This window comes from Mirounga angustirostris, unplaced genomic scaffold, assembly GCF_029215605.1.
Source record: "Mirounga angustirostris isolate CCGP_5_RB_7025 unplaced genomic scaffold, mMirAng1.0.hap1 SCAF_5, whole genome shotgun sequence".
NCBI classification, from domain to species: Eukaryota; Metazoa; Chordata; class Mammalia; order Carnivora; family Phocidae; genus Mirounga; species Mirounga angustirostris.
The window spans coordinates 50776045-50790313 of record NW_026991713.1 but is presented as its reverse complement, the minus strand read 5'-3'; the positions used below and the strand labels follow the sequence as shown (position 1 = coordinate 50790313).

Here is a 14269-nt window from a genome sequence, read left to right as displayed (position 1 = left end):
AGTAGTCTTGAATTCACTCCCACTACAAGCTGTTGTCACTTAATAGTATTTTTTCCAAGTAATTGTTAAATAATCAACCATATTGAATTTTTAGTTCATTTTCTGAAGGATAGTTAAGTATAAATTGCATTCTTATATAGCATTAGTATCTCTAATGGTATTTTAAAGCACCAGTTAAAAATCAAACCATACCTGCTGGGGAGAATTATTTATGTTTCTGACAGTTGTAGTCTTCAGAATAAACAGTATTCATTTGAAGGATCCAAACATAGTTCCGGAGGTATTTGAAATGTATCATCATTCAGTAACCACTGTCTCTTTGCTTGTACCAGGAGGTGATTACAGTTTAGTTGGGGAGACGAAGTATGTATCTTAAAAATCGGTTTGATCTTCACAACTACTTTGTGATTAGAATTAGCCAGGAATAACTTCTCCCAGATCCATTATTTTGTGGAAACTTGGGTCTAGGCTAGGATAAGATGGTATTAATGCTTCCATTTTCTCTGGTTCATTTCTTCTGGCCAATATTGGAATTTCAAGGAACTCAGATTGCCTGCAACTAAAAGGTCATCTAAGAACACAGTCTGTACACTGCCAGAGAAGTCTGAGTAGTACTAGTGGTTCACAGACTTTCTTGATCTGGGGTTTGTCAAAGATTTTTCATATCTAGTGGCCATTCCCCACCCTGTATCAGGCACAGTTAGGACATTCACAACCCAGACAATTTTTTTTCACTAGATACTTCTGAAATCTTTAATTGATACATTCAGGTCTTTATATTTTTTCCCTTCCAAGTCTTTATTTAAATTCCAGTTAACATACAGTGTAATGTTAGTTTTAGGCATAGTATTTAGTGATTCATCACTTACATACAACACCCGGTGCTCATCACAAGTGCACTCCTTAATCCCTGTCACTCGTTAAACCCATTGGTATACTCTGAGCCGTTAACTTATCCTTTAAACTTTCCTGCTTTATATATTTGCTTTTTTTTAGGAATCCCCAGACTCTCCAGTTCTTCCATGTACCTACTTTTTCTAGTTTTTCAGTCTTCCTCCTATCTTTATTTCTTTTCCTGTCCATCTTAATTTCTATAACCCATCTCTCCAGTCCTTTTCTTGCTGGTACCTGTAAGTCATTATCTATCCTTCATCTTAGCCTGGCAAATTCCAACCAAGGATGAAACTGTTTTGTCTATGTGTGGGGAGCTGAGCATAGCAGGAGAAAGTCATACAGTTCTGCAGACTGGTACGACATAAGTAATCAACCTCAATTAGGCCCTCAGTGCTACCTGACTTTCATGTTCTTATATTTTACCAGTCACTTCACTTTCCTACTCAGTAACAATTTTAGATTTCTTTCCATCTTTTCAAACCTTTGCCCTTCTCTCTCATAATTCTCAGTTGATGACTTGAATAGAAGCAGACAGATTGTATCTGCCTCAAATTTCCACCACCATATCCATAAAATTGCCAGAATCGACACTCACCCTCACTTCCTATTGCATTTGAGGAGTTTTCTCACTTAACCAAAGACCTGAGCCCTTCCCTCCATAGGGAATGGGATGTAAGTCCTCTGGATCCCATTCCCTCATCTTCTCAAATATCTTCTACTGTGTTCTAAATCCCCTGCTTCTACTGGATCTTTTCATCAGCATTTAAACATGCTGTATAGTTTTTCTTATCTTTAAAACATGTTTGTAGGAGGGGTGCCTGGGTGGCTCAGTTGGTTAAGTGTCTGCCTTCAGCTCAGGTCATGATACTGGGGTCCTGAGATCAAGCTGTGCATTGGGCTCCCTGCTCAGTGGGGAGCCTGCTTCTCCCTCTCCCCTTCCCCTGCTTGTGCTCTCTCTCTCTCAAATAAATAAATAAAATCTTTAAAAAAAAAATAAAACACACTGTTGGAGTGTATATTGTTCTTTAGCTATCACTCTGTCTCTCTCTTCCTTTTTATAGCCAAATAGCATTAAACAGTTTACTGTACTCATTGTTTTTACTTTTTCACCTCTCATTTTATTCTTCAGCTGACTCCAATCTATTTTCCATCCCCCTCATTCCAAGGAAACAGCTCTCAGACATCCATATTGCTAAACCAAGTGGACATTTTTTTTTTCTGTCCTTATTTTACTTAGCAGTGTTAACAATTGAGCCTGCTTTAAAACTTTCTTCTTTTGGCTTTGGGGATGCCACTTTTTTTCTAGTTTTCTTGCTACATTGACCATTTCTTCAATCTTTTCTGGATTTTCTTCTTTTCCTGGACCTTTAAGGGTTGGGAGTTTCTCAAGGCCATCTTCTTTTCTCATTCTACCTGTCTTCCTTCTACCTATAGATGATCTCATGCTGTGACTTCGTTTACCATAGATATATTGATAACTCCCAAATTCATTTCTTGAATTAAGTCCTCTGGTTTTCAGATTTTTATGCCCACCTGTATACTTGTCTACTAGGATATGGACACCACAAATTCAGCATGTGCATGAATTTAGTATCTTCTCTTGCCAAATGGACCTCCCCTCCCCCCAGTGTTCCTGTTTAATTAATGATACCCCTTCTCAGTTGGTTCCGTCATAAGCCCAGGAGTTATCCTTAATCTCTTCCTTACCTTCATGTATAGTCTTTTAAATAAGTCATGTCAAATCTACTCCATTTGTCCTGGATTCTATCCACTTCCATCAGCATTGCTAGCCTATATCATCCACATTAGTATCATCTCTTAGACAACTATAATAACCCTCTAACTGGTTCCCTTGCATTCACTTGTTTCTGTTTAATCGATTCTTAACAGTCTGTTTTAAAAAATGATAATTTTTAAAAGACAGATCTCATAAAATTATTACTCTCTTTACAAAAAAAACTTGGAGTGGCTTTCTATTGCTCTTATGGTAATGTTAAGCACTTTAATGTGATCTGCATGGTCCTCAATAATCTGACTTCTGTCTCTTAAGGTCTATCTTTCTGTTTTCCCACTCTAGCCACAGTGGCTATCTTTTAGTTGACTACACTTTAGTTTACTTGATTACACTGAGCTCCTCTTGTCTTAGGGACTGTATATAAGCTGGCACATTTGCTTTTTACTCTGCCTTTTATTTATTCTTTATTCTTTAGATCCCAGCATAAATTTCACTTCCTCAGTGAAGTGTTATCTGATACTTCCAGACTACCTTAAGTTACTTTCACAGCTTCCTGTATTCTTCTTTCTTAAGATTTACCGTAATTACGGGTTTTTTGTTTGTCTCTCTGTTTTTTTGACACTGTTTCTCAACTCTCTCACCCACTAAACTGCAGACTCTGTGAGAGCAATGATTGTATTTCTCTGATGTACCTTAACTTCCAGGGGTCTGGGTCCCAGTAAAAGCATGTGATGAATATTTTTTGAAAAAAGTGACTGAATACCTTTCAACAAAATGGAACAGTGACAAATAGTAAAACTGATTTGTTTTTTGTAGCATTTCATTTAGATAGAAGAAATTCACCGCCAAATAGCTTGACACCATGTCTAAAGATTCGAAATATGTTTGACCCAGTTATGTAAGTATTATCAGAGGTATATGTAATTTTTATTTGGAATATTTGGAATATTCTTAAAATGCTGTCTGTAATTGAACAGTCTCTTACTTTTGAATCTCTAAAGAAATGTTATGTTTTCCTTTTCTTCCTCTTTTGTTAAATTTAAAGCAAAAGTTTGGCCAAAAGACCCGGATGTATAATAATTTGTTAAACTTCTACAAATCTTTGTAGGTACTGTGAATCCCCATAGCAGATAAATGCTGGAGTCAAGTTAATGATACACATGGTGATAAACAGTACCCTTTATTAAGTGTATAAGTCTCTTCTGCCAACATTCTTGCCTCAGTAGGCAATATAGGTAAAAATACCTGCTATTTTTAAACTTCCAGTCTCTAATTGTAAAAAATTCTCTGCAAAGATGTACACACTTTCTGTAAGTCCTGTTTGTCCATGCAATATTTGAGAAACTTTTCATTTAATATTTGAGAAAATTTCTTTATGATTATAGCAGCACATGCATCCAAAGATTAGCACTGGCAAAAGTTACTGCCTTAGAATCTCTAATATTTCATATATAAGCTGTAATAATTTTTAGAATTTGCTTCCTAGAGGTAACTGCTTATTTGTTCAGTGATATGACAGGTCAGATTCTGTTTTGTAAAAAAAAAAATCCTGACAGGGGAAACTGTATTATGTATAAAATACCCGTAAGTCTCATTTAATAACTCATTTATTTCAAAAAATAGTTGATACGAGATTGCAAATAAGTGACAACAAAATTGGAAATGTGGGGAAGCCCTGTTAGTATACGTACACAACCCTCTCCATTTTGCATAGATAGAAGCACTTAGCAGTGCGGTGATCCCTCTGTTGGGAAGCTTACCCCATACCTTAGGGATTAGGAAATCAGTGCCAGCCCAGTATTTTGTTACCTAAGATGAAGATTTATGATTTAAAGTATAGCCGCTTTCCTTTTGGCCCACTGTCTATATCTCACAAGTAAGACAAATACGCACTGCTGCAGCAGGAAATCTTAAAAGCTCTCATAATAGTAAGGTGACTCTGTGCAAAATGTTTGTCCTGTATCATTCTTCCATTATTTTGAAAAAGAGAAGCTCAGAATACACTGTTTAGGAATTTTCCTAAAGTTTAGGAATTCGAAAATATCATTTTAAAAAAAAGTAATACTTGGCATGCCTGGGTGGCTCAGTTGGTTAAGCATTTGCTTTGGGTTCAGGTCATGATCCCAGGATCCTGGGATCGAGCCCCGCGTCGGGCTCCCTGCTCAGTGTGGAGTCTGCTTCTCCCTCTCCCTCTGCTTCTGCTCTCTCCCTCTCACTCTTTCTCTCAAATAAATAAATAAAAAAAAATCTTAAAAAATATTCAACTTACTTTTTTTAAAAAAGATTGTATTTGAGACAGTGAGTGGGGGGCGTGTGCCTCTCGCACACATGTACACATGCAGGGGGAGAGGCAGAGGGAGAGGGAGAAGCAGGTTCCCCACTGAGCAGGGAGCCTAACGTGGGGTTGGATCCCAGGACCCTGAGAACATGACTTGAGCCGAAGGCAGACACTTAATTGACTGAGCCACACAGGTGCCCCAATAATACTCAACTTCTGTGAGTTCACTACAACTCATTAAAATGTTAACACTTGCTAGGAAGAAAAAAAAAAAGAAATGACAATAGGTACATAAGATTTCAGACATAAAAATGACAGCACATTTGTTCTGCTGTGGTAGGCTAATCCTTCACTGCACAGCTCTGTGCCTTCTTACACTGGAAAGTGAGAGAAGGTCTGGGTCTGTGAATGCTAATATTTTTTAAATCTGCTAGTAACAAGCATTTACTTAACTACTAGTTTTAACAATATGTGGTTTTGAAACTATCCCCTTCTGGTAGGATATATATGTTATAAGAGACAGTGAAGACTTTTGAGTAGGAGTATGGTTGTTGATTTTTGTTTTCCTTAATTTTTAGGGAAATAGGAGATCAGTGGCATTTGGCAATTCAAGAAGCAATTTTAGAAAAATGCAGTGATAATGATGGCATTGTTCACATTGCAGTAGACAAAAATTCACGTGAGGTAAAGTAACTTTTACTACTGAATTTTACATTTTGGATTTGTTGCTATTAAACTAAAACTGTTTCTTTTTTTTTTTTTTTGAATTATCACAGGGTTGTGTATATGTTAAATGTCTGTCTCCAGAATATGCTGGAAAAGCTTTTAAGGCATTGCATGGCTCTTGGTTTGATGGTAAGAAGTTTGAGTATTACAAACATTTTAAAATGATAAATTATGGCTTACTGTTAAACTATACCAGATTTTAAATTAAAGAATTTTAGGTCAGCATTTTTAGAGTAATTATTTAAGATTGTTTTATTTGTTCATATGTCTTTTACCACAGTTTGTTTTCTATAAATATTGAGCACATTTTTACAGATCTAAAATACTATTTTTATCTTACAACAGGGAAATTGGTTACAGTAAAATATTTACGACTAGATAGATATCACCATCGCTTTCCCCAGGCTCTTACTTGCAATACTCCCTTGAAGCCATCAGATAAACATATGAACTCTATGTCTCATCTTCGTCTTCGGACTGGCCTAGCCAATTCTCAAGGAGGTTCCTGAAAAGACTTTCTTCCACTCCTAGGACTGGTATTTACAATAGGAAAATTCCTGTTTGGCTTCCTGTCTTCCTTTTAAATGCTTTTTGTATGTAATATTTTTATTGAATACAGCTCTGTTTGAATGTTCCAGAAATCTTAAGGTTCCAAAGGGACTTAGCAGTGAGGCAGCAGTGCTGAGTAGGCAGAACAATTGTTTCATTCAGTTTTTGGAGCTCAGTTAAGCTGATGCATTTAAAGTTTTGCATGAGGAACATTGACTTATTAAGCATTTTCAGATGTGGTGATTGTGTTTTTGCACCACAGAGTGTTTGGATAACCACACAAAAGCATGGTGAAGAGGCTTCTTGTATTTCCCTAATTTCCCGTGAACTAATGTTGTGAATTTTTGTATACAGTCACCTGCATAGTTCCTTACCAGGCTAATGTGGTAAAACTGTTATTTCCCAATTTAACCTTAGGTTTCTATTGCTTGTAAGAGATTCATTTGTTACAGCTGGAATACAGGATAACTAATTTGGGTTTAGTGGTTACATATAAGTGTAGGTGGATGTACATGTACTTAAACTGGCTTTTGTATATATGTATAAATGCTGGTGGTGGCGAAAGTAGTCGTGTTTTGTGAGGATGTCTGCATTAAAGCAGTAAAATAAGCTTCCTATTTTATTCATAATCTGATGTGTATATATGTATGTGTATATATGTGTGTATGTGTATATATATGTATGTGTATATGTGTATATATACACACACATATATACATATGGCTGTACTATCACATAGATCAAACAGCCAAACACCTGGAAGTATTAGATACAAGTTTAAAATATCTTTTATAAGTTTTATATAAAAATGTCTGAGTATGATTTTGTGTGAAAGTTCTGATATTAGTTGTAATGGATTCAAATTTATGTGAGCAATAAAGATGCAATTGGCAGATATTGGAAAAGTATTTTGTGAAAAGCTGTATTTATTATAAATACTAGGACTATGACATAGTACTATTGGGATTAAGTCATTTTCCCAATCTATTTATAATATAATGAAATGTCAGCTCCCCTGTTGTAAGTCAGGTTTAAAGCAGGGCATATTGTTGCAGCAAAATGTGTATTTGAAAAATTATATTTGAAATTTTGGGTCATGAAAGCTTGCAATATAGTAAATGCACGAGTGACCGTCGCTTTGTGCCTCGGTATTTACTTTGTTTCAGTAAAGTTGCTTTATTACTGTTTATGATTTCAGATTAAAATAGTTGCTGAGCAGAGTTTACTTGTAATGTAACAATTGGCTTTTTTTTTTATAACCTGTTGATATATCTTTGTCAGTCCAAATGAATATGTGAAACAGCTGGAATTGTACCAATTTTGATTTTGTTTAAAGCTCAGTTTCCTTTTTGTTTTTTAATTGTATATGTGTTGGGTTTGCAGCATGAACTTGCACAGATAATGCACGTTTTCTGGTTAAGTAAACATGATGCACACTGTTCTGTAACAGAAAACCCTATTGTGCCTTACCTATGTGCTTTTGTGGGCACCATGTTTATGAAGAATAAAAAATGATTTGTTATCTGAAGAGAATAAATTTTAAATTCTCAGTTTATGTCTCAGATACTAAAGTGTGAAAATATAAATATATATATAATATATAAAATAACCAATCTTTCTGTATTTTATGTGCATCATAGTGACTTATCTGAGCTTAGTGACCCCCATCTTGTGACCTGTTGCAAGAGTGAATGTAAAAAATAGTCGTGGCATCTTAAAAGGTCGCCTTTTGATGCAGATGCATCTTTTTTTTTGCTTCTAAAACATATTTCATGTAAACATTGTACATTTATTATTGTAATATATACTATTATGCAGCTTATTTTACCTGAAACTGTTAAGCCGACCAAGATCCCTCCCTGCAAGACAGATGGGAATGTGTATAATAACTAGATATTTGAGCAGTTCTGAAGTTTGATGTAATCTGTTACTTGTCCTGTTAAAAAAAAAGGAAAAATTCTAATTAAAAATTTATTAGGTTTTTTTAAATGTGTCTTGGCTTTTAAAACTTTTTAAGTGCCCTGTGTCTTTATTTTTTTAACCAGTGAAAGTAGGTGCCTTTATTTTAAATCTTCTTGGGGATCTGTAAATATATATATGCTCATAAAGGTGGATGAAGACCCTAAAGTTAACTTTAACCATCCATTCCTCCGCATCTTACTTTTCTTTATGAAAATGTCTTTTTCTAACTCTCAAGTGTTTGGATCAAAGTGGGGCAAGACTATAAATCAGCTGTATCACTAAAGCAGCACTGTTTAGTTTAGACATTTTTCCATAGCAAGACTTTCTCAAAAAAGGAAGCCATTCTTTTACATATTCTGCTCAAAACTCCTTATCTCATTATAAACCAACAGTTTATGGGCTAGCCTCTTTGAGTAGCATTGGTTTAGAATTTTTGATGGTTTAATCAAGTAAAAAGACTTGATTAGTCAGTTGGTAGACTCTCACTGATTGCTAACAAAGGTCAGGCATTGTTACATGTTAGGGATGCAAAGATGGAAAAGACATGGCCAAAACCTCAAGATGGTCCCAGTCTTAGAGGAAGAACGTAGAACAGATAAGTTAAAAGACAGTGTGGGGGCGCCTGGGTGGCTCAGTTGGTTAAACGACTGCCTTCTGCCCGGGTCATGATCCTGGAGTGCTAGGATCGAGTCCCACGTCGGGCTCCCTGCTCAGCAGGGAATCTGCTTCTCCCTCTGACCCTCCTCCCTCTCATGCTCTCTGTCTCTCATTAAAAAAAAAAAAAAAAAATGTGGAAAATATAGTGAGAGAAAAAATTCTAGGAGTACAGAGAGGCACCTTATGCATTTTTTTTTTTTTTTTTTTTTGAAGATTGTATTTATTTGATAGAGGCAGGCAGAGGGAGAAGCAGGCTCCCTGGTGAGCAAGGAGCCTGATGTGGGACTCGATCCCAGGACCCTGGGATCATGACTTGAGCCAAAGGCAGACGCTTAACCGACTGAGCCAACCAGGCATCCCACCTTATGCATCTTAATACAGGGAGAAGACATAAGGCAGATGAAATAACAATTGAGCCATATTTTAGTTCAGTTTAACATTTATTAAACACGTCTTAATTAGTATAGATTCAATGGTGAGTCTCCTCTCCCTTGAGCTCTTAGGGGAGCTTTTATTCTTGTGATGAGCTCATAAAAATTGATGTGTGGAACCTGAATTTTTATAAAATCCATTTTCACATTCATTGGTCTGTAGATTCCTGAATACCTTGTAAATATTGAAGCTGGATATTCGACTTCATTACATTTTCCTTTTATGGTATTAACTGTTGGGATAACAAGCTGTGAATTCTGAGTGAGAAATGATTTGTTTTATCATATACCCAGAATATTTCCTTTAGTAAGATTGACCTGACAGTTCTCACTGCTCCTAGTAATGTCACATTACTATAGGTTATCTACATGGCTTCTTCGCCCTTTTTTCCTAGACGTGGCAAGTCACTTCTTCCAGATGACTCAACAGAGGATGCTAAATCAAGCAGAATTTGGGCAGCCATTCTTTTGGAAAGGATGCTGAGGAACAGGTACTTACGAACTGAAAATAATTAGAAACCAAAAGTTGTGGCTTAAAGAAACAATGTCCAGGATGCTCATTCTCTTGGTCCAATAAGCATGAGTAGCTACTGCCTCTAAGCCTCATTGGAGAAACTTTATGACCAGAAATATATCCTGATGGTAGATTTTGGCACCTGAGAACCTCTGCTAGGGGCAGCAGGATAGAGTCATTTTGTTGATTCTTAGATTTTAAAACCAATAGAACCTGTGTACTTAGATTTACTTTTTCTTCCATGGGTGGACATTGGAGGCCGGCACGTGCTCCTGAAATTGAAGGTTATCTAGGCATAGAGAGCACATGAAAAAAGATGGATGAGATAAAACCTACTGCATGTATAGAGTACCAGCAGTGTCTTACAGTTGAATTACTTAGTAAAAAAGTCGGCAGTGATCATCAGATGATGGAATGCTTTGTAGGTCACATTATGAAGTTTGGATGTTGGTTGGTAAAGGGAGTTCAGGTGAGCATTGGTTGTGGTGAAAAATGGGGAAAGGATTTGACAAATAAGATAAAATGGGAAGGACTTAATTGGATATTGGGAGATAAATTGATGTCCAGTTTTCTAGTATGGGAATTCTCATAATTGCAACATTTAGATGGAAAAGATGATAGTTGAAATTTTGGACGTTTTGAGGTTGGAATGCTTATGGAATATTGAGGTGGATGTTCCTAGCAAGTAATTGAATTTCTAATTCTGTGGTATTTTTGAGAAAGATCTGAGCCTAGAGATACAATTTGGGCATTAAAACCATGAAAGTAAACTAGATGACCCAGAAAACGAACGAGAGAATCCATATAGAGACAGAAATTTAGTTCACTGCCAATTCTGCCATACTTGTATGGTTGGGGATGGCATGAAGTATTAAGGAAAGTTTGAAACAAATTAAGAGGCTGGAATTTGAAAAGGTTCTTGGCATGAAGTTAAAGCGGAAATTTTATGACTATCACATTTCTGGCTTGGGCAGCTGGTTAGATGGTGGTGACATTCCCTAAATTATGGGTTACTGGAGCGGGGATCAAGAGGCCAATCAGGGTGGTAGATAAGATTTCTCAGAATTGTAGCAGTTAACCAAAATAATCCTCTGACTTTTCTAATGTAGAACATTGTTGGAGGAAGGGCAAGACGGAGCTGTTTGAGAATCTCTCCTTTCCAGAAAACAGAACTGTTAACTTACATAATGTTCTGGCATTATCTATGATGCTCTGATAGTGATTAGAAATTTTCCTGCTTTGTAACAATATGAGATACTGAGTAGATCTAGAAACCTAGGATTGTCAAAAGAAAGCATAAGGAAAAAAGTTGACTTTTAAACGGAACTGTTCATGAGTGGTTTGCCGTATACCCAAGACTGGACACCTGCTTGAAGCCATGTATTGCACCCCCTTTGTAAACTAGTCAGGTCTTCCGGGCCTGGAACCATCTCTTGGCGACTTCATGTCTGCTTTGATCTGTTGGAAATTTTAACTTTTAATGGGCAGGGTTACTTTTGTATTTCCAAATGCTGCAATATTTCCTTTTACCAAAAACAAAAACCAAAACAACCCCCCTACTAATGTGGAGATTTTAGTGGCTTTTTATTTCCTACTGAACAGTAGCCAAGTTTAAGTTGGTACTCAGCGCCTGCTTTTACCTAGACTGGTGCTTGTCCAATAGAAATAAAATGTCACGTGTAATTTAAAATTTTATGATGGCCGCATTAAAAAAAAGTAAAAGAACAGGTAAAGTGAATTATTTAACTTGATATATTCAGGATATTATCTCAGCGTGTAATTAAAATTTTTATTAATGAGTTATTTTATATGCTTTAAAATCTAGAATATATATTACACTTACAGCTGGGGTAGCCCTATGTTGTATGACTTACAGTGCTAAAACTTACACGGTTGGTCACCTTATTAACAGCCCATCTCAATTCAGATGCTACATTTTCACTGAAAATACTTGATCTATATTTTGATTTTATAACCTCTGCCATTGGAAAAAGTAGATTCACATATCCAAGTTCTTCCAAACATACTTAGAAGTTTTCCTACAGCTGAATCAGGTGTCAGTTTTTAAGTTTACATTAATTCACATTAAAACTTTAATTCTTCAGTCATAGTAGCCATATTTTAAATGCTCAGTATCCATGTGTAGCCAGTGTGAACCACGGTGACCGTGCAGGTCTAGACCAACCTGCACCTTTCCAGCCGAGTCCCGCTTACCTGCCCTGGGCCCCAGCTAAACTGCCCTGCGTGACTTTGGTGGGCATACCTAACTTGCTTGATTCTGCCTTTACTGGCGCTAGTCATATTGTTCCTTGTTCCTTGAAACATCCTTCATTTCCTGTTTCTGTACGCCCAAATCTTGCCCACCCTCTAAAATGTTACTCATGTGTCGCCTCCAGGAAGTGTTGTTGATTATTTCTGGCTGAAAGTAATTTCTTCCATGTGCATTTCTGAAATACTTGATTTGCACTTCTCTTACTGTTTTAGTAGTTTATGTCTTGTATTACAGTATTTTCAGTCTGCTCTAGTTTGGCTTCTGTACTCAGCATTCCTCTGAAATTGCTCCTCTGGAGCACCAAAAAACTTCCTTTTGCCAAATTCAAGAGTCACTTCTAAAGCTTCATCTTTCTTGAACTCGTAGCCCCATCAGACATTGCTGATCGTTGCCTCTTTTTTTACTTAAACATTTTTTTTTGTTAAGAAATAACTCACACTTGGGGCGCCTGCGTGGCTCAGTCGTTAAGCATCTGCCTTCGGCTCAGGTCATGATCCCGGGGTCCTGGGATCGAGCCCCGCATTGGGCTCCCTGCTCCGCGGGAGGCCTGCTTCTCCCTCTCCCACTCCCCCTCTTGCTGTGTCTCTCTCTGTCAAATAAATAAATAAAATTAAAAAGAAAAAAGAAATAACTCACACTTATAAGAATATATTGAAATATTTTACTTACATTTTGAAGTATACCACCATCTTAAGATATAGAATATTGATTTTGAAACACTTCTTTGCCTTTGCCTGATGCTTCTCTTTCCTTCCCTACTCCCAGATAACCATTATTCTGAATTGTGTGTTAATAGTTCTTTATTTTTCATTACAGTTTTACCACGTATGTATGTGTCTCTAAATATATTGTTTGTTACTGCTTTTGATCTCTCTATGAATAGAATCAAATGTATACTTGAGTGACTTTTTTTGTTCAACATGGTTATTGAGATTTATTTGTAGAGACGCAGGTAGCTTTCATTCATTGTTATGACTGTATAGTATTTATAAAATATACCACAGTTTATCTATTCAAATCTATGAACATTGAGATTGTTCTCAGTTTTTTACTATTATAAATAAGGTAGCTATGAATATTCATTCTTGAACATGTTTCCTGCTGTACACATTCAAGTTTCTCTAGGTCAGTGATAACTCAAAACGTGTGGTTCTCTAGTCAGCAGCATCAGTATCAAATGGTAACTTATTACTCCAAGCAAATTATTGGGCCCCACCTAGACTTAACTGAATCAAGAACTTTGGATTTGGGGGCCTATAATCTGTTTTCACAAATCCTCCAGGTGATCCTGATGCACATTCAAATTTGAGAACCATTGGTATAGAGGTACCCTTTGCAAGATTAATTTGCATCTCCTGATTCTGATTTTTGGCTTCCATATTCTTGAAATACTTTTCTTTCTTCTTTTTTTCTGTGACATTTGAGAAATTCTGATGAGGAAATGGTTTGCGCTTGGCCTAAGGTAGTAGACTGAAAAATACACAAAGAAAGGCTGTTACATATATTCCATGGCTAAACTCTCAAGGCTTTGGCAAATCCATAACCTGAAACTATTTTCTTTGATGATCAGTTATCCTGCTTAAGGACATTCTTTTCAGCCTTTTTGCTAGCTGCCATCTAATCAATTTACCAAAAAGGTATATAAACAAGACTTAACTGTTGCTAGATTGTACTTTGCTTCCTCTGTTTTTTCACCTCTTTCCTATGGTGGTGGTGGTTTTTTTCCCTTTTTTTTTTTAAAAAGATTTTACTTATTTGACAGAGAGCACAAGCAGGGGGAGCAGCAGACTGGAGAGGGAGAAGCAGGTTCCCCACTGAGCAGGGAGCCCGACGTGGGGCTGGATCCCAGGACCCTGAGATCATGACCTGAGCCGAAGGCAGACATTTAACTGACTGAGCCACCCAGGCGCCCCTGTTTTTTTGTTTTTTTTTTTTTTTTGGTCTTTTTTCTTTGGTAGGTTTTTCACTGTCTACCTCATGTGACTAAATTTCCATGCAAGTAACTAAATATCTGAGTTATTCTTTTACACACCACAATCCCGTTTTTCCTCCTGCATGATTTTTTACTCCTTTTCAGTTTCTTCTGCCAGGTCTTCCTCTTTTGCTCACTTACAATGTTGGAGTGTCCTGGGCCTTAGTCTGAGCCCCTCTCCTATCCTCTGTCTAGATGTTTTCTCTGGGTGATTTTATCCAGGCCTAATGAATGACTCCCAGTTTTCTGTCTCTAGCTTGGCTCCTCCCCCTAGGTCCA

At 36.8% G+C, this 14269-nt stretch overlaps 1 protein-coding gene across 3 annotated transcripts in view; it reads left to right on the top strand.

The window, feature by feature from the left end:
* Positions 1 to 10527, top strand: part of LEMD3 (LEM domain containing 3) — a 68574-nt gene extending 58047 nt beyond the window's left edge. For 2 of the 3 annotated variants that reach the window (XM_064590946.1, XM_045873031.3), the window contains 4 exons: positions 3446 to 3527; positions 5486 to 5591; positions 5684 to 5762; positions 5979 to 9576. In XM_064590946.1, coding sequence (XP_064447016.1) covers positions 3446 to 3527; positions 5486 to 5591; positions 5684 to 5762; positions 5979 to 6142 — 431 coding nt within the window. In that variant the 3' untranslated portion in view covers positions 6143 to 9576. Of the gene's footprint in view, positions 1 to 3445; positions 3528 to 5485; positions 5592 to 5683; positions 5763 to 5978; positions 9577 to 9627 lie in introns of those variants that run through there. The other variant, XM_045873032.3, reaches the window with a different exon arrangement.
* Positions 10528 to 14269: the final 3742 nt, after the last annotated feature.